The sequence below is a fragment of the Phocoena sinus genome, chromosome 7 (assembly GCF_008692025.1).
Source record: "Phocoena sinus isolate mPhoSin1 chromosome 7, mPhoSin1.pri, whole genome shotgun sequence".
NCBI lineage: Eukaryota > Metazoa > Chordata > Mammalia > Artiodactyla > Phocoenidae > Phocoena > Phocoena sinus.
The window spans coordinates 71,538,957-71,560,673 of NC_045769.1; the positions used below are offsets into that span (position 1 = coordinate 71,538,957).

Here is a 21,717-nt window from a genome sequence, read left to right on the forward strand (position 1 = left end):
TTTAATGTCCTCTGATACTGGTTGACAGTCAACCAGGCCAAAATCTTTTTACCAAAAAAGAAACAAACAAACAAAACCCTTACATTTTTTAAAAGAAAACAGTGGAGGGAGAAAGAAGCAATACTTGTTATTGTACCACTTTGTGTCACAAGATGCACACTTTTTTTCTCCCAAATATAAACCAAAAAAGAGGATAGGCCCACTGGACAACGTCAGGAGGAAAACTAGGATATGCATAAAATAGTAAGGCATTTTAGTATAAGTCTGTTACCTTATATGAAGAGATTATTAGCCAAACAGGTATCTAATGCTCTGTTCTGTTAACATTTATACAGTGTTAAATAACAAGAAAAATAACTTTCTGGTAGAGTGAATGTGTTATTTTTCTTAAGTCTCTCTCTTCTACTCTACCAAATTTATGATAATGAAATAGTATTATTAATGATCTTTCACAAGAGTAGAACATTTGTACCTATCTTCTGGTTTTAATTTAAAAAGTGTGAAAAAATATTTTCAGTAATCTTAAAAAGGTCCTCCCAACCAGAAGAGATGACACAGGTTGCACCAGATTCATAAAGGACAAAGTTGTTTTTGAAAAAGAAGTAGTTAAAATCTCATGAGTTAACAGATTAGGGGCCCCTCCAGCATCTCTGAGTCATTTACTAAATCATAACCACTACGAAAGGAGACAGCTCTTCTATGAAAAGAGAATGAAACTTCGGGAGACAGAGGACCTTTTCACAAAAAGGTCTATTTTCTCTTAAATCGCAGTTGAAATCGCTGAACAGTCATTTAGCTTACCAATGATAAATGGGAACAGGCAAAAGCCTACATAATTATAAGCTGTACTCTGTGCTCTTAATTACCAGCACAGAACTCTACGGCTCTTCATACCGCTGCTTTTAATTTCCCTGAGGACACCTAGAGGCTGCTGGGCAAATGTTTGCAAGTCACAACTTGTCTTATTAGAAGTAACTGAGAGAACTCCAGTGAGAAAATAAGGTTTCAGAGATATCCAGATCTCCATTCCTAGTCATTCCCAAGATGTTTAGGTTGTGACTTTAAATGTATAATATGATAAAAGTTTAAAACCAGATACAGTATTTTTATATCATGCAACACACTTTCTTACTCCTACTGTTGAATACTCCTGAAGACAGGACCAAAACTCCCTGGGTAGCCTGACGAACCAACTTCTCAAACCTGCCTCTGTGCCAAAATTACCCAAATCTCTACTCTTTTCAAGGCCACTCCAGTTTTCCTCAAACGTGAATATTCAGATCTAGTTAAGTCCCAGATCCCAAATGTGGATATTCAGATCTAGTTAAGTCTAGCTTGTTATGCTACCCTACTGTGGAGGAGCAAGAGTTTATTAAAAAGTTTGATTCTGTTTCATTTCCTTTTGCATCTGGAAAAAATTAAAAAGATGCTATAAAATAAGATTCCAAATCTTATTTTTAACTCAGACCACATCTTGTGTAAAATGTGTTAATTTCTCTCTTAATACAAGTTAGAGAATCAAAATTAAAAAGCCTAGTCAACCAAAGATAGAATCAGAGTTGAAGTGCAGAAAACATGTCCAGTCTAGATATGCTTGTTGATGGGTGAGAGTGAATAAGCTGTAACCTTTCTGTGGACCTTGGTTCCCTCATCTGTCCCAGTTTAGAATGTCTGGGGTACAGCATGCTGTAGGACATGGGTTCCCAACCTGTCAGTACATTAGAATAATCCAGGGCAGTTTCAAAAAACAGATCAGCCACCCCTGTCCAAGACTTCTTGGATCATAATTTTTTTTGGTGGAGAGGGGGCGGTGAGGGGAGGAAGAGGGAGAAGCAAGTGTGAGAGGTTTAGAATCATTGCCATAGGGGATCAAGTCATAACTGGGAAAGCACTGTACTCTGTAAAACACTACACAAATATGCACCAAGGCGGGGAAATAGGCTTTCATAAAGTGTCCTTTTGTTCCACAGTGATCTGCTTTATGAACTGTTCCAAAAGAAGTGTATAGAATTGAGAAACAAAAATAGCAGTTGCTAAGGTAGATGTTCTTAAAAAAAAAAAAAAGGTATTTTGATACTTTGGCAGATGGTCCAGAGCAACAGCACTCTTGTTGATCTTGGTTCCATGAAATTTCCACAATTCATCAGTCTATGGGACAACTGTTTTCTCTATTAATGGAAGAGACACCATTAATGGCATTTGCACTGAAGTTCATGCTGAAAGAGAAATCTGAGTGTGACCAGAGTTCTCCCACCAAGCAGTCCTTATAACTTGATTCTACCCCTACCAATACTCTAAATCATCTCAATTCTAATTAAATTCTCTATCTACAGATAGTTTAGAAAGGGCATAGATCCCAGTGCCATGCCTTCAATCTGAAGAGGCACACAGCTATGAACCAGAAGGACAATCTTAGTCTTATAATTGAATGGGAAGCTTCCCAACAGTGGTGGTGGTTCCCTATTTCCTCCTGGGAAACCTTAGGGACAGGGGTAGAGACTGACACCTGCTGAGGTAAAAATTGCTTGCTACTTTACATAAACTACCTTATTTTAATGTTCCCTTTCCAGATAAGGAAACTGAGCTTCAAAAGGTTAAATACGTTGCCTGAGTTCAATGAATTAGAAATGGAAGACCCAGATAAATCCAGGTCTCTTTGATGTGAAAGTCCAACATCCTAGCTCTTTTCACCCTAATTTAGTTTTTATTTTATTTTTAATCAAAGCATAACACATCTACATTTTAATGAGTAAAATAAGTTTATAAGGTTTAAGAAAAACAGTAGTACCTTACTCTCCTCCCTTCCCATTTCCTGCTTCACCTTGGCAACAATTTTTAGCTCTTTTGGTTGATTCCTCTTTTTTTTTAAAATAAATTTATTTTTATTTTATTTTTAATTTTTGGCTGTGTCAGCTCTTCGTTGCTGCACGCGGGCTTTCTCTAGTTGCAGCGAGCAGGGGCTACTCTTCGTTGTGGTGAACGGGCTTCTCATTGCAGTGGCTTCTCTTGTTGTGGAGCACGGGCTCTAGGAGTGTGGGCCTCAGTAGTTGTGGCACGTGGGCTCAGTAGTTGTGGCACGCAGGCTCTAGAGTGCAGGCTCAGTAGTTGTGGTGCACGGGCTTAGTTGCTCCACGGCATGTGGGATCTTCCCTGACCAGGGCTCGAACCATGTCCCCTGCATTGGGAGGTGGATTCTTAACCACTGTGCCACCAGTGAAGTCCCTTTTGGTTGATTCTTTTTGGTATTATCTCTGTATCTCTAAATAACATGCTAATATTGCCACTACTGATTTTTCAGTTTTACTTGTCTTCCCACTATGCAAAATAAGGATTCAGCTCTCTTGGAAATCTCCCCTCCCTTTATATCCTCTCCATTCTCCTCATATAGTTATATCCTATTTTTTGGTTAGATTTGCATTCCACTTTAACTTTCTTATGACTACGTAATGCTATTCACTGCTGAGCCATATAATATACTATGGCTCCTTTTCCTTTCCTGAAAAACATTTTTCCTGAAAAAACTTCTTGTTTGTTTCATTTCTTATTATCATTACTACAACTCCTCAATCCACTGAGACACTTCAATTATTCTATCAATTTCATCTTCCTAGAAGAATCTCTCCTTGAGCTTTCTGACTTGCTCAAGTCTAGATTTGTTGATTTCTATACCTAGAGGAAACCCTTCATCTTGAGACCTTCTTTCAACTTGAATTTGATGATTCCCTTTATTCACCTCTCTCTCTAGCTGAATCCCTCATTTTCAGTATCCCAAATCTTCATCCTTCTTGTTTTACTCCCCAATTTGGTAGAGTAAACCCTCTAGTAGCTTCCTGATAAAGTGCCTGCAAAGTAAATTTTTTGAGACCCTGCATAACGGAAAATATCTTTACCCTCAGATTTAAATGACAGTTTGCCAGGTTAAGAGTTCTAGGTTGGAAGTAATTTTTCCTCAGAATTTTGTAAGTTTTACTATGCTCCCTTTTGTTTTTGTTGAAGTCCAGAGCCATTTTGATTTCTGATCTTGTACTTAACCCATGTGGAAATTCACCCTTCAGTTCTTGCAAATTTTCTTGAATAACTTTTTGAGCAATTTCATTCCTTCTGTGTCCCTTTCTGTGACTCCTACTATCTGGATGTTAAATTTTCTGAAGTGGTACTCTAACTCCTCCCACCCTCCTTCTTCTTGTTTGTTTATTTATTTATTTTTAGCTGCATTGGGTCTTCGTTGCTGCGCGCGGGCTTTCTCTAGCTGTGGCGAGCGGGGGCTACTCTTTGTTGAGGTGCACGGGCTTCTCATTGTGGTGGCTTCTCTTGTTGTGGAGCATGGGCTCTAGGTGCCCGGGCTTCAGTAGTTGTGGCATGTGGGCTCAGTAGTTGTGGCTAGTGAGCTCTAGAGCACAGGCTCAGTAGTTGTGGAGCATGGGCTTAGTTGCTCTGTGGCATGTGGGATTTTCCCGGACCAGGGCTCGAACCCATGTCCCCTGCATTGGCAGGCGGATTCTTAAGCACTGTGCCACCAGGGAAGTCCCCCTCCTTCTTTTTAAACAAACATTTCTTCCCTTATTTTATAGATAAAAATATCTTAAGCCTGTTGTCTTTGACAACCAGCATTATGATACCAAATGATATCTAACCAATCCTGAATAAAAAGTAATAATCAAAGAAAGTAGTGGTGCTTTTGGAGCTCCACTGAGGCTGTAGGTGTATGAGCCAAACAATGGTCTACCACCAATTGCTCAGTTCAGCCAGAGCAGCTCAACTGTGATTAGTTATATACATTGGGATTTCAAGTTTGAAAAGAATCACAGGCCTAAAGGTAGATTTCCACCACCTCCACCCCTAAAATGATTTATAAATCTTTAACAAGTCTACTTTTGGTGGACAAGTAGAGACAAGTTTGGGTGATTTAGTAAGTAGAAAAAGGTCCTCTGCTGGGTTTCCCCCACTGCTGAGACTATTCTGCTTCTGGGTAAGTATTCTACCAGGGTTCACACTTGTGGTAAGACGCCAGTTTAAATCTACAGAAGCTTCAGGATGGGGGAAGGACCACATAGAGTAACTATGACGTCTTCCACTCTGCCCTAGAAAAGAAAGTCACCTGCTTTTCCCAACCCCTCAGGGTATGAATAATAATAAGAGTTCATATTCTATCTCAGAAAAGTTGCCATCTTAGCAAACGAAGAGGTGAATAAGTGAGATACATCCTATCTTAGCTCTATGTTTGCCTCCTCACTCACACAAAGCAACAGAAGCAAAAAGCAGAAAATAAGTCAACAATGTAGTATATACACATAAATAAAATAACATCCTCTGTCTTAGATGGTTAAGGTAAACCTTTAAAGACACTAAAAAGTATGTATGTTTTCCTTGCCTGAAGAGAGGAAATGGAAGAGAACTGTCACTCCTGACATTTACTTACGATCATTTCCCACTTTTAAGAAAGTTCCATAACACAAGCAGCCAATTCCCCAAAATGACAGCTTGCATTTCTGTTCTCACTTTCCAGGTTGTAAACTTCGGTTATGGATATACCCATAGCACACTGCACTACACTGTTACTATGTTCCAATCAGGCAGCTAAAATAATAGAAACTTAAATATCATAGATCCAGTAGTGTCAGAATTTGGATTTTGTATTTTTTTCATAAGCTGGATTGCTAAATGCATCAGGATAAACAAGGTAAGACAATCCCACTGATCAAACCAAAAGCTCCCCAGACCAGGTTCTCCACTTTGCTGGATGTTAAAACTTGGTGAAACTTTTTGTGCTATCTTCTAAGAGTTAAAAGAAGACTTTATAGCCAAAGACCACACCCATGAGTCTCAGCTTTGCCTCATTTCCTTTTTTATCTCCAGTAGGACCTCTCTCAAACTGTTTATCAAATTCTATGGGTTGAAGTGCAAAACTAAATAGTATTAACACCAAAAAGGAAATTAGGCATGTGATGTTCTACCCATCTGAGGTAAACATAAACACTACATTGCTCAGTTGTGGTTGGTTGAATCCCTGGATGTGGAACTGCCAGTATGGTGGAACCACAGATACGGAGGAACCTTAGATACAGAAGGCTGACTGTAAAATATATGCAGATTTTCAACTGAGCAGAGGGTTGGCATGCCTAACCCCTGTGTTGTTCAAGGATCAACTGTAGTTAGAATAGTGAAGTTTTACATCAACAGGTTATCTATTTTTTACCATTTCCTTACAGATAATAGGTATGCTTTTAAAAAACATGCAAGTCTTTATTTATTTAGGGCATGCCCCCCAAATTATGCCAATAATTATCTGTTCTAGATTAATAGATGATAATTTAAGATACTCAAATATCCAAGCATTGACATAATGCCTGTATTCTTCTGTAAATAACACTTAAAAGTGTCTTGAAGTCTCCTCCACAGTTCACAGATGTACACTGCTAAACTCCATTATCTAAGGTAATAGTCTTGAAAGTAATCAAAAAATATTTAAAATAATCATTTATAAAAGTTAATAACTCTACCAAAGATTACATAATACAATACTATCCACATATTAACAGTAAACCGTTAGCTGAGTAAAACGGTGGGCTTTGGTTGGATGGTTTGTATTCCTTAGAAGCCAGCCCTGTTCTTACGTGTGTGCACAGGCCATGTACATACCTAGATTGTGCTACTGATTTTCACTTCATATTAAATAAGTAAAAGCATGCTGAGCTTGCATATGTTCTCAACCACTCCTTTTGAAACTCCCCTATGGGATTTGGCTAGAGGAGAATGTCAGCTTGGTTACTACCTCTAAAGCAAGAAATTTCCTGGCAAAATTGGGAAGCTGATGACAACAAAGTGAAACTGATGCTTTCTCAGTTGAGTATCCCTCCTGGTTTCTTTCAGGGCATAGAAGAGCTTGCCCATGTAGAAGCAACACTCTTTCCTTCATAAACTGGAGTAGAGAAGAGAAAAAACAGTAAAACACTTTATTATCAGCCTCAGTCTACCTACAGCATTTTCCCAGAACGGGGGGGAAAAAAAAGGTGGGGGACAAAAATAACCAGGATCAGTACAGCAGTTCTTCTTTCTTGACATTATTGGTGTTTCACACCCTTTCTTTTATAAGGATTTACTCTAAGGAGTTTTTGTTTGTTCGCCTTTTAAAGTTCTGGACCTTTTTGCTGAATATTATTGCTGTTTTTAAGAACAATGTACAATTGACCCTTGAACAACATGGGTTTTAACTGCATGGATACACTTACAGGGGAATTTTTTTCCCACTAAATATATACTACAGTACTATACTATCTGAAGTTGGTTGAATCTGAGGATGCAGAACCTCAGACACGGAGGGCTAACTATAAATTACATGCAGATTTTCAACTGCTGGTAGGCTTGGCACCCCTAACCCCCAAGTGTTATTCAAGGGTCCACTGTACTTTCAGACGGGTTCATGAGTGAATTCTTTCAGACCTTCAAATAGAGAGCTCTTAAGCTGTATTTACACTACCTCAGAGCAGAGAAAGAAGGAACTCTTCTCAATTCTTTTTAGAAAATCAGCATAGCCTTGCTATCAAACTCTGCCAAAGATAACTACAGATGAAACTCAATTACTGATTTTAAATAAAAATGTGACCGGAAAGAAACCTATATGCTTAACTATTACACAATGACCAAGTGTAAGGTTGGTTCAAAAACTAGAAATCAAGGGTAAAAATGAACTTATTTACAGAACAGAAGTAGAGCCACAGATGCAGAAAACAAACATGGTTACCAAGGGGGAAAGGGGGGGAGGGATAAATTGGGAGATTGGGATTCACATATACACACTACTATATATAAAATAGATAACTAATAAGAACTTGCTGTATATAGCACAGGGAACTCTACTCAATACTCTGTAATGGGCCATATGGGAAAAGAATCTAAAAAAAAAAAAAGTGGATCTATGTATATGTATAACTGATTCACTTTGCTGTATACCTGAAGCTAACATAACATTGTAAATCAACTATACTCCAATAAAAATTAAAAAACAAACAAGCAAAACAACAACAACAAAACCCCCAAAAATCTACTAAAACAATTTTCCATTCTAATAGATCAAGGAAGAAAAGCACATGATAGGCCATGATAGATGCCAAAATGCCGTATGACAAAACTCAACTTCTACTCCTGATAAAAATGTTTAGTTAAGTAGTAATGAAAAGACATCATCTTGACAACAAGAAATATACAGACCAAATGAACATTCAACATCTGTTAGTTAAAACTGTTCTCCAAGTGCTAGCCAATGCAAACAGACCAAAAGAAAAAACAAAAAAACCCAACTTTAGGCACAATCCAAAATCCATTCCCTGCAAAAATCCCAGTAGCTAGAAATATTAAAGACACTTCCTTGATAAATAAAATTATTTGAAATTTACTCTAAAATTCATATTTAATGATGACACAGTAAAAACATCCCCAAACTAAGAAATATGATAAGGATGGCCTGAATCAATGTTATTATATACCACTGTTCTGGAGAAGCTAGAAATTTATTAAACCAAAGAAAGAAAGAAGTATAAAGAAGGAGATAAGATTATATTTAGATGACTGTTTCCCTAGAAAATTCAAGAGAAAAAACTTATTACAACTAATAAGTTTAGAAAGTTGGCCAGATATATAAATTATCTACATACCAGTCACAAAATATTACTGGATGGCCAAGATCCCCCCAAAAGTTATGTTTTAATGAAACATAAACAGTTTACTTTAAATTTTACCTGAGAAGAGAATGCAATCACCAAGGATATTTTGAAAAAGGCAAATGAAGAGGGACTTGCTTTATGAATTACTAAAAAGTGCCTAATCAAAGAGATTGGTATTTGTATAGGAAGAGGCAAATAGAACACAGCAACAGAAGAATCCAAAAAAAAAGACTCATGTACAGGTGGAAATTTACTATATTAAGGTAGTATTTCTAGTCAGTTGGGAAAGAATTGATTTCAGCAAATGATTTCAGGGAAAATAGCTAACCTTATCTTATACAATGTACAAAAATAATTTTCATATGTTTTAATGAGTAAAGCATACAAAACTATGAAAAGAATTAACAGACAATACAGGAAAATATTTTAATAATTTTTGAGTATGGACAGCATTCTTAAGCGATACAAAACCTGGGCATTTAAACCAAAGACTGATAGTTCTTGAAAATATTTGCCATATAATTCACAGAGGATTAATATATCTGTATCCTAATGAAATACAGATAATTTTGTAGAACAAGAGCAAAATATATACACAGGCAATATCAAGAAATGGTTAACTACATATGGTACATCCAGGCAAAGGAATACCATACTGACATTAAGATAAAGTAGAGCTACATGTGGTAAGATTTCCACTATATATTTTTCATCTGAAAAACCAGATAATAGAACTGTATGCATACATAATCTCATTTTCATAAGAAAGCGAAACAACACGTTTACATACACGAGAGATGTGGAAGACGTTGGAGTACCTGTGGTTGGGGAGAGGGCTGTGAAGGAGTTACATTTTCTGCTTATGCATGACTATCACTTTAGGGTTCTCCTCCCCTCCCTAATGAGAGGGGCAAAATAATTTTTCAGCAGAATACAGAGCTTGCTTCTCTGCTACCTCTCGTTTGAAATGTGTATTCCAACCGCGGTAGGGAAGCAGATCACGTTATTTTCCTTCACTTTCATGTCATTTCACTTCCTTTACTACCGTTTCTCTCTTAAGATATAACTTGTCAAGTGAATCTGTGAGATAAATGACACTTGACATAGCAAAGGCTGCTCTACTTCTGCCTGTTACAGCATAATAAGAGACACAAAGACTCTTTGGTTTGAGTGTCTTCCCCCTTCTTTCTTCACTTCGTGACAAGCACAGCTTGTGACACCCGTAACTCGTCGCTAGTCAGTTTACGCCGCGCGGGGGATTCCACCTAACGCCCGGTTCCCACTGGGGGCAGGGTTTGCTTCTGCTCTTTCCGCCTCAGCCATCTATTCTCTCCGTGACCCTCGGGGAAGTTACCCAACTTCTCATTGACAAGGCTATGATAACACCCCACAAGAAAGCTGAGAGCGAAACTGTGCAATAATCTTGGGGAAAAAACAACAGAAAGAACCGACGAAGTTTTCGGAAGAGTAACAACGATAGTACTAGCTTCTGCAAGGCAGCCCGCGTCCTCAAAGGACGCTGGGACCTCCAGGCGGGGTCCACTGCTCACCCTGATATCGCAAGCCCTGCCTCCCCGGTGGCTAGCCAAGAAGTCAAGTCACCGAGAGCAGCCGACGCGGAGTCGGGCAGGATCCCTCGCCTGCTGCCGTCGCAGCGGGGTCCGTCGTTGCTGCGCTGACGTCGCGGGCCCGGAAAGCCCCTCCCTGGTCCGCTCGGGGATGGGGACCCAGGTGGTTTCTCTCGCACTAAGTCCCTCCCCACTCTGAGAACTGGTTGTCTCTGCAGCTCCTCGGCTTCTCTCCCTGCGGCGCCCATACGGCCAGCGTCGCTCACACACACAAGTTCTCTGTCGCCGTGCCCGACGGCTTCGGACACACCAACTAGCTCACGAAGTTTCTTACTCACAGTTCTGGGCTTCCGCGCCGGTCTCTCACACCTCGGGTCGCCGGCGCCCGGCGGAGTGACTCCAACCGGAAGTTGTTTTCCGTTCCAGTTCAGAGGGCAGCGCCTGCGCGCGGAGCATTAACCCTTCACCCTCCACCTCTCCAGGCCTGGCCTCTCCGGCCCCGCCCCTCCCCGCCCCGCCCACTCTCGCCCCTCATCCAAGCCAAGCCCCGCTCATCCAAGCCCCGCCCAGCGCAGCCCCGCCCCTCCTCGCAGGGAAAACCACAGCCACGGAAAGGCATACAATGTCAAGTTTAAAGGTCACCTGAGTGTGTTGGCTAGCTTTTTGCCAAACAACAAATAACAGGGTCTAGCATCACCCAGTGTGTGAGCTGAGAATCACCTGAGAATTACGCAAGAATCACCTGAGAGGCTTGTTAAAGATGTAGATTCACCCCTAGAGATTCCCAGAGTTCAGAGCAACTGGGGTGAAGCCCAGGAACCCGAATTTTCAACATATCCCTATATGAATGTGATTAAGGTGATTAAGCTCCACACTCTGAGAAAAATTACACACACACACACACAAACACACACACACTTGTTTTTTTCCCCCAACTAGTAACACCTTTCATTAAAAGTTGGATGATTGCTACATGCAAGTAGACCGTTAACATTTCCCATGACTTATGATTCCCCATTATTCCATTTCCTAGCCATGCTTGAATATTCTCCAAGATAGAAAGTTTAGACAGATACCTCAAGAAAAGTTTTAGCTCGAATACCTACTACCTCAGGCAAGTTGCTTAACCTAATGAACATTGATACTCTAAAATCTGACAAATGACAATGATAACCTACATCACTGGATGGATGGCTGCAGAATCAATCCATAATGTAAGCAAAAGTCGTGGTAAAGTTCAGAATGCTCTGTAAATGAAAGGTGTTGTCTGGAGTCACTCATGTCATGCTGGCTCCTTCCCACCACCAAGGTCATCCCTAGGACTCCTTTCAGGAAAAGAGCAGTCAAATCCACAGCACATGTGGAAGCTTCCTGAGAGCACTGAAGGCTGGGACTCTCTACATGGACTGGAGCATAACTGTTCTGGGTGAATGCATGTAGCACTTTCAGAAGCTTCCATGGTGATGACCTACTATTTATTTAATTAAACATTTTTAAAACTCACTATTTTTGCATATATCTGACAATGGTTAATGGTGTTTAAAAAAGACTTTATCACCAAGCACAAGCATACTAAGGGTGCTGAAACAGTGATTTCATAGTAAAGATTAAAGTGACCATGAGCACTGTATATTGTTGTCAGGCAGAGCCTGCTCTAGAACATAGCTCTATATCCATAGACTTGATGAAATTTCCAAAGTTGAGAACACTCCTGAACACTCCTGTAACACTCCTGTCCTAGTGGTCTTGGCTAAGCCATACCTGGACAGGTCTTCAGTCCATGCAAGAATCTTTATTCATCCTGAAAGTTGCAAGCCTAGCCCTGGAATCTTGAGCTCCTTTTTTCTAGTCATGCTGTCCCATATATCTTAGAAGCTGCTATCTCCCAGGGGAGTCCAGGATCTTGCTCCTCCTAGGATAGTATCTTTTCTCTGTTAGAGCAGAAGGATGGGGTTCTGACTGCCTCAGTTTCTCCCTACATTTCTGAATCATGGATGTTTATACTTCTTTCCTTAGGCCGGTAAGTCCAAGAATTTAAAAACTTGCCAAATTGCAGTGTATTCTACTTGGTTAACTTGAATATTGGGCTTATTTTTTAAAGTCAAAGCCAAAGCATAATTTAAAAAACTTTTTTAAAAAAAAAACAGAAACTTCTTGTGTATAGCATTATGACCAGTTGAACAGTTTTCCTGTAATAAGTAATTGAGTTAAACATGACAGTACAGCACATTTTAAAAAAGATTTTTTAAGAGTAATTTTAACTTCACAGTAAATGTGAGAGGAAGATACAGAGGTTTACCACATACTCCCTACCTGAAACATGCATAAGACTGTTTCATCATCAACACTTCCCATCAGGGTGATACGTTTGTCACAATTGATGAAACTACATTGACATACTATTATCATTCAAAGTCCATAGTTTCCATTAGGGTTCACTCTTGGTGTTGTACATTTGATGGGTGTGGACAGAAGCATAATGCCATGTATCTATCATTATAGTATTATACTACAGTATACTGGAGGATACTAGTATACTCTATACACTCTGACATGTATCCATCATTATAGTATCATACTATACAAGAATAATTTCATTGCCCTAAAAATCCTCTATGATCCACCTATTCATCTCTCCCTCTCCCTAATCTCTGACAACCACTGATCTTTTTACTGTCTCCATAGTTTTGCCTTTTCCAGATTGTCATATTGTTGGAATCATACAGTAGGTAGCCTTTTCAGATTGGCTTCTTTCACTTAGTAATATGCATTTGAGTTTCTTCCATGCCTTTTCATGGCTTGATAGATCATTTCTTTTTAGCACTGAATAATATTCCATTGTCTGGATGTACCACAGTTTATTTATCCATTTGCCTACTGAAGGACACCTTGGTTGCTTCAACTTTTGGCAATTTGAATAAAGCTGCTATAAACATTAGTGCACAGGTTTTTGTGTGCACATATTTTCAACTACTTTGGGTAAATACCAAGGAGCGTGATTGTTGGGCTGTAGAGCAAGAGTATATTTAGTTTTGTAACAAGCTGCCAAAGTGTCTTCCAAAGTGGCTGTACCATTTTGCATTCCCACCAGCAATGAATGGGAGTTCCTTTTGCTCCACATCCTCATCAGCATTTGGTGTTGTGTGTTCTGGCTTTTGACCATTCAAGTAGGAGTGTAGTGGTATATCATTGTGTTTTAATTTTCATTTCCCTGATGACATATAATGTGGAGCATCTATTCACACAGTTATTTGCAATCTGTATATCTTCTTTTGTGAAGTATCTGTTAAGGTATTTGGCCTATTTTAAAATTGGGTTGTTTGTTTTCTTATTGTTGAATTTTAAGAGTTCTTTTTATGTTTTGCATAACAGTCCTTTATCAGATGTATCTTTTGAAAATATTTTCTCCCAGTCTGTGGCTTGTCTTTTCATTCTTTTTACAGTGTCTTTTGCAGAGCAGAAAAATTTAATTTTAACAAAGTCTAACTTATCCAGCACTGCTTTTGAGCAAATTGAAGGAGCTACTTTGACCATTTCTAATTTAAATAGTAGAATTTAATAATACACTCAGAATCTAAAACTGAATTCATGAGCATTTTGAAATATGAAAGTGCTAAACACTTTAAATAAGGAAAGAAAAAATTAAACACACATTTCTTAACTATATATTTTTATCTCTTTCCACTCCCATGATGTTGTAGTCATAAAGAGAAGTGGCTGCATACTGCTCCAATGTCTGAAACATGCATAAATGCTGGGGTAAGTGGATGAGTTTGTGCTAAAACAGTGTCAAACATTTTCCTTTTTTTATAATGATGATGAATTTTTTAGAAATGACATACAATATGTTTTATTAAGGTTAGGAATTGAGTTAGGATATTCATTTGAGGAATAATTCTTTAAAAATGACATAATTTCACTCTAATTTTCCTTATATTATTATATACCTCAGGTTAACAAGTAGTACTGGAGGGTAGGGTGGAATGAAAATGAGAACTGCAGCTTCATTAAAACTATTTCAGGACCTGTTTTCAAAACTGCTTAATATTTTATTGAGAGTTCTGAATATAAATCTAGAAACAAGGAAAGCTGCCAGTATAAACACTTACTACAACTAACTTGGAATGCCAGGTATGCATCAATGGTCTTAGTCAAATCTTTGATGTGAAATGTCACTATTAATAGAATCTGGTTGACTTCTGATTTAGGATGACATCTGGACTAGCTGTTTTTGTCTCAGAGTCTCTGAATTAAATGCCTAATGAAAAATCAGAAAAATATGAGCACTCACAATAGCATCAAAAGGCAGGATTGATGACCAGACCCAGCGCATATGGCTGAGAGGCTGTGCCCTGTACAGGGCACTTGGCTGAAATAGGTGCTCACTCACTTGCCAAGCCTTGCCAACTTGGGCTTGAGTCTTCCAGAGTTGCTATAACCCTGCTGATAAGCATCCTACTGACAGAATTTGACAAGATTTTCCACCACTTGCAAGAACTGTAGGGCTGAAATGGACATGAACTTTGTTGTTTGAAGGTGAGCAAACCTGTGACCCTGAAGGATAGTAAGAAAGCTATCTGCCTCATGTCACCTACTAGTGAATTGGACAGTAACCCCACTACTATGTGTTACCTTCAAGTACTATTTTACAACTTGTTGCCCCATTGTCCCCTATTAGTACGTTTTTTAATTATCTATTGATATTTTTGAGCTCTGGTTTGGAGTATACCAACATGATCCCAATGGGAGTGGACAGATGTGATACTCTGTATCTAAGGATATGTGAAGCAAATAATGGAAGGGCCTGGGCAGACAACGCTGTGTGTTTGACTCTCTGGGAGTTTAGTTTTTCATACCTGGCTCCTATCAAGGAAAAGACCAATGATTTTTTCCTGATTAACCAGGAATTCTCTTCTTCATAGTAAAACAACTAGGCAATAAGGGTGAGGGATCTCTGCCTCAGGCCAGTATTCATAGTGACAAAGTTGGTAAATGTTAGCTTTCGATCCAAAAGTTAGCTGTGAACTATGCATGTCTTTATGTCTCCCAGCTCAAGATCTGTGCTGAGGAGCTAGTAGAAATCAGGAAGATAATGAGAAGAACCAAATAAAATCCACACATCTGGTTAGTAAGGGCTACACAAACCTTGGAATGAGTTTAATACAAGATATAATATACCTGTATTAATGAGTGTAATACAAGATAAAGCATCCCTTTGAAAAGACTGTGTTGCATAAAGGAAGAAGAGCAAAGTCCCCCCAAATCCTAAGAAAATGAGCACTCTAGAATATGGTTTGCCAGAAGCATAAGTAAGTGGAAAGAATCCAATTTGTATTTTCTGTGATACAAGAGTTGAAATCTAAGACATGATATTGAGCTAAGATAAGAAGGGAGAAGTAAAAACAAAGTTGGGTAAGTTAAGGTTGTAAGGACACAGAACATGCAACATCAAAATTCAAATATTATTTGAACATAATAAAAAATGGAATCCATACTGCAGAATGTTAAATCAATGATTAGAGAAAAAGCTTGAAAAACTCTCTCAAAATGTGAATGGAAAGGAGAAATAGATATTAAATGTAATAGTGGAAAGATAGTGCTCCAACTTCTGAAAAAGAGATCCGAGTAAATGGAACAGAAGTAGCAACTAAAGATATATCAGAATATATCCGAAGTAATACTTTGATATAAGACAATCAGAGATGAAAAGAACTCAGTGAGTTTTGAAATGTATTAATGAAAAGAGCCCAACGTTTTGACCTATCCTGATAAAAATTGTAATGTTAAATTATGTATCCATTCATTTATTCAGGAACTATTTTGTGAGTGCTTGCTATATGCTAAAAGTTAGGGCTACAAAGATTACCAAGTCACAGTTCTACCTTAAAAGAACTTAGCGTCTATTGTGGATGATATACATACAAGAAACAGGCAATTGCTATACAATGTGGTATTACACCATAACAATAAGGGTAAGAATAGGGTACTCAAAAAACACATTGGAGAGGCCTTAGTCTAGTCATCAGGGGGTGAGAGAAAGCTTTCTGAATATAAAGTATGGAAAAAATTCAATAAGAATACAGATTAAAAAATGAAACTATTTTCAAAGGGAGAAAAAAAATGAAAAATAGACTTAACTTCAACGTTAAATTTCAGAAGCTGAATAGAATAACACGTACAGCAGCCTGAGAAAGATTTGACTTACAAAGTCTATACCCACTCGAATTATCATTTTCATAGGAAAGGAAAACTAAGACATTCTTAGATACCTTATAGTTCAGAGATATTTCACCTATGTCCTGAAATAACTGGACATACACTTCAGTTAGTCAGAAGGGAATCAAAGTGCAAAAACTAAGAAAGGTGAAATTCTGATATAAAAGAAATATCTGTAAATATTTGAAATAATTTAAATATTGGATTAGGTAAAAACTTGTTGCAAATATAATGAGAATATTAAAAGTAATCTTTAAGATATAAGGTCCAAGTATAAATAAATAGTTTAGTAATAATTTGTTCTAAACTTCCTGATTATAACAACAAAACTCAAGTGGGTAGAAGAGAGGTGGCAGGAAGGAGAAAGTTCTAATTTACTCATTTTCTTATCTTCTATATGTGAAAACAAGGAAATGATAGGCTCTCATTCTAACAATGATATTATAATTGAACATATATTATTTTAGATTTTTAAAAAATATATAAAGGTAAATAACTACAAGTAGAATTAAAAGCAATTATACTCCAATAAAGCCATTAAAAATTATATGCTTATTGTTTATGTTTATGCTTTTGGCCGCACCTCATGGCTTGTGGGATCTTAGTTCCCCCACCAGGGATTGAACCCTGGCCCTTGGCAGTGAGAGCGAGGAATCCTAACCATTGGACCACCATAGAATTCCCCATTTTTTCATGCTCCTCAATAGAGGAGAAAGAAAGGAAAGCATTGCTCATGTAATGAAGATGTAAAACTCATCCAATAAGGTAACTCTTGTGAGCACTCCTCTGCAACATTGTTTTTGCATGCATATACTCTGTCCTCATTGTCAACTCTGTCCTCACTGTCACACTCTGACTCTGTTATAGACACCCCTTGTTCAGGCCATCATCAAATTCGTATTTACCACACAATCTCCTAACTATTCTCCTAAGTTCTTCTCTTGTCAAATTCTAAATTTTATTATGTTCCTTTAGCACCCAAAGTCACTTTCTATTAACCTTAGAATAAAATCCAAACTCTAAACATAGTATGAGGTTTCTTCTTACTTCTCTAGATTCATATCCTGCCTCTTCTTCTGGCTTCTTTCAACACCTCAAATGTTCCGTGTTCTGTCTTTTTCAGGTGTTTGCTAGTGTGTTTTCCTCATACTAGAACATGTTTCCCTCACATTTTGCTTGGTCTATTAAGGCCTCAGCTGAATGGTCTGATCCAAAGCAGGGCCCCACTTGACTTCTCTTCCAGGTTAGAACTATGGGCTCCTATTTCACCCTGTCCTTTCCCCTTTATGACATGCCTCACACTTGAAATTCCAAGACACATATTTGGGTGTTTCTGAAGTTAGGATGGCTATTACAACTAATATTAAAGAAACTTGTAACACAGTCTGAGGCCTAGATGATCATTGCCCTCACAAAGGCAAACTCAAGCTGACATAGGCTAATGCAAGCAGGCTATAAATGAGAGTTCTCATTAAAATTGCCCCAGTCATATGTTGGTATTGCCATTTACTAATCATATGACCAACCTCGAGCTTCAGTTTCTTCTCCTGTCAAGTATAGACTATAATAATACTGGCCTCAAAAGTTGTGTGTGGGGCTTCCCTGTTGGTGCAGTGGTTGAGAGCCTGCCTGCCGGTGCAGGGGACACGGGTTTGTGCCTCGGTCTGGGAGGGTCCCACATGCCGCGGAGCGGCTGGGCCCGTGAGCCATGGCCAGTGGGCCTGCGCGTCCGGAGCCTGTGCTTTGCAACGGGAGAGGCCACAACAGTGAGAGGCCCGTGTACCACAAAAGAAAAAAAAAGTTGTGTGTGTATGTGTATGTGTACAGTGAGATAATATATGAACAGGGCCTGGATTATAGGAGGAACTCAATAAATATTAGCTAATACAGTTGACATTTGAACAATGAGAGGGTTGGGGCACCAACCCCCGTATGCAGTTGAAAATCCACATATAATGTTACAGTCAGCCCTCCATATCCATGGTTCTGTAACTGCAGATACAACCAACTGCAGATCGTGTAGTACATGTTTATTGAAGAGAATCCACTACTAGTGGACCCATGCAGTTCAAACCCATGTTGTATAGATAATATCTGTAACTTAAGTAGGTCGTTCTACATGCAGTTGATTTTTAATTTAAGTAAGTAGTCAGAATTATCATTTTAAATGTCTTTAAGGGTTCACCCTAAGGAAGTGTAGAGATTGTACTTACTAGAAAAAGCTCTTACTTTAAATCAATTGTCTTACATATGCCCAAAAAGCCAAAGGAAACTGTGGACCAAAAAACCAAAGGAAATCAGAAAATGATGTATGAACAAGATGACATTATCAATAAAGAGATAGAAATTGTAAAAAGGAACCAAATAGAAACTCTGGAGCTGAACAGTACAATAAGTGAAATGAAAAATTCACTAGAGGGGCAACAGATTTGAGCAGGCAGAAGACGTCAGTGAATGTGATGATAAGACAATTGAAACTATCTAGATAGAGGAACAGAAAGGGAAAGAGAATAAAGAAAAGTGCATAGAGCCTAAGAGGCCTATGAAACATCATCTTGTAAGCCAAAATATGCATTATGGAAGTTCTGAAGGAGAGGTGAGCGAAAAGGAGCAGAAAATATATTTAAAGAAATAATGGTTGAAAACTTCCCAATTTGATGAAAGACTGAATTTGTACATTCAAGTTCAGTGAACTCAAGTAGGCTAAACTCAGATTCACACTGAGACACATTATAATCAAACTGTTGAAAGCCAAATACAATGAGAGAATCTTGAAAGCAGCGAGAGAAGCAACTCTTTATTTACAAGGGATCCTCTGTGAGATTAACCAGCCAATTTCACTTTGAATCATGGAGGCCAGAAGGCAGTGGGATGACATATTTAAAATGCTGGGAAAAAAAAAGAAATAGGTGCCAACCAAGAATTCTATATCCGGCAAAACCATTCTTCAAAAATGAAGGGGAAATTAAGACATTCTGAATTTATGAAAAACCCACAGCTAACATCATACTCAATGGTGAAAGACTGAAAGATTTGTCCCTAAGATCAGGAACAAGACAAGGGTGCTTTTTTTCACTACTGCTATTCAACATTGTCATGGTAGTTCTAGCAAGAGCAATTAAACAAGAAAAAGAAAAGGGATCTAAATTAAAAAGGAAGAAGTAAAACTATATCTGCAAATGACATTGTCCTACATGTAGAAAATCCCAAACAATCCACAGGAAAGCTACTAGAGCTAATAAATGAATTTAGCAAAATTGCAGGATACAAGATCAACACTCAGAAATCAGTTGGTTTCAATATGTTATCAATGAACAATTCAAAAAGAAAATTAAGGAGACAATTTAATTTATAATAGCATCCAAAAGAATGAAATATCTAGGAATAAATTTAACCAAAGAGGCAAATGACTTGTACACTGAAAACTACAAAATATTGCTGAAAAAAATGAAAGAAGACCTAAATAAATGGGAAGACATTCTGTGTTCATGAATTGGAAGAGTTAAAATTGTTAAAATGGCAATACTCCCCAAATGATCTACAGATTTAATGTAATCTGTATCAAAATTCCAATGACTTTTTTCAGAAATGAAAAAGCCAATCTTCAGTTTCATGTAGAATTGCAAGGAGCCCTAAATAACCAAGGAATATTGAAAAAATTAAAAGAGTTGGAGGACTCACACTTCCCCATTTCAAAACTCATTACAAAGCTACAGTAATCAAAACAGTGTGCTAAGAGCATAAAGATAGACATATAGACCACAGGAATAGAACTGAGAGTCCAGAAATAAACCCTTACATCTATGGCCAATTGATTTTGAGCAGAGTACAAAGACCATTTAATGGAGAAAGAATAGTCTTTTCAACAAATGATGTTGGAGCAACTGATATCCATAATGAAAATAACAAAACTGGACCCCTATCTCACATTATATACAAAAACTAACTCAAAGTGAAAAAGTAATCTAAATACAAGAGCTAAAACTATACAACTTAGAAAAGACGTAAATCATTGTGACCTTGAATTTGGCAATGGATTCTTAGGTATGATACCAAAATAATAAACAAAAAAATACAATCAAGAAAAAAATAAATTGGACTCTAAAAATTTTTGAAAATAAACTTTTGTGCATTGAAAGACATTATCAAAAGGCAATCTGTAGAATGGGAGAAAATGTTTGCAAATTATGTATTTCATGAGTCGTGTATCCAGAATATATAAAGAACTCTTTTATTATATTAGCCTAACAACAGAAGGACAACTCAATTAAAAAATGGGTAAAGGACTTGAAGACATTTTTCCAAGGAGACTATACAGATGGCCAAAAAGCACATGAAAGGATGTTTGACATCATTAGTCATTAGGGTAATGCAAATCAAAACCGCAATGAGGTATCATGTAACATCCATTAGGATGACTATAATAATAATAACTTAAAAAACAGAAAGGGGACTTACCTGGTTAAGAATCTGCCTGCCAATGCAGGGAACATGGGTTTGATCCTTGGTCTGGGAAGATCCCACATGCTGTGGAGCAACTAAGCCTGTGCGCCACAACTACTGAGCTTGCGCTCTACAACCTGAGAGCCACAACTACTGAGCCCATGCATTGCAACTACTAAAGCCTGCATGCTCTAGGGCCCACCTGCCACAACTACTGAGCCTGTGTGCTGCAACTACTGAGCTCGCATGCTGCAACTACTGAAGCCCACACGCCTAGAGCCTGTGCTCCGTAGCAATAGAAGCCACCACAATGAGAAGCCTGTGCACCGCAACGAAGAGTAGCCCCTGCTTGCCACAACTAGAGAAAAGCCTGCACATAGCAACGAAGACCCAACGTAGCCAAAAACAAAAAACAAAACAAAACAAAACAAAAAACCCAGAAATTACAAGTGTTGGCAAGAATGTGGAGAAACTGGAACTTTCATGCATTGCTGGTGGGAATGTAAAATGGTTCAGTCATTGTGGAAAACAATTTGGCAGTTACTTAAAAAGTTAAACATAGGGCTTCCCTGGTGGCGCAGTGGTTGAGAGTCCGCCTGCCCATGCAGGGGACATGGGTTCGTGCCCCGGTCTGGGAAAATCCCACATGCCGTGGAGCAGCTGGGCCCGTGAGCCATGGCCGCTGAGCCTGCACATCCGGAGCCTGTGCTCTGCAACGGAAGAGGCCACAACAGTGAGAGGCCCGCGTACCGCAAAAAAAAAAAAAAAAAGTTAAACATAGAATTAGCCCACAATGTGACCCCACAATTCCACTGTGAGGTATATACTTA

The 21,717-nt window shown here is 38.4% G+C and overlaps 1 protein-coding gene across 8 annotated transcripts in view; it reads right to left on the reverse strand.

Moving 5' to 3' along the window:
* TANK (TRAF family member associated NFKB activator) overlaps positions 1-21,717 on the reverse strand; it is an 88,798-nt gene that overhangs the window by 63,043 nt on the left and 4,038 nt on the right. For 2 of the 8 annotated variants that reach the window (XM_032636991.1, XM_032636992.1), the window contains exon 1: positions 10,263-10,539. The exons of 3 other annotated variants lie outside the window; for them this stretch is intronic. Coding sequence is in view for 1 of the 5 variants with exons in the window: in XM_032636985.1 (XP_032492876.1) it covers positions 10,211-10,476 (266 nt within the window). In the remaining 4 variants the exon portion in view is untranslated. 3 more of the 8 variants (XM_032636986.1, XM_032636989.1, XM_032636985.1) reach the window with 3 other exon arrangements.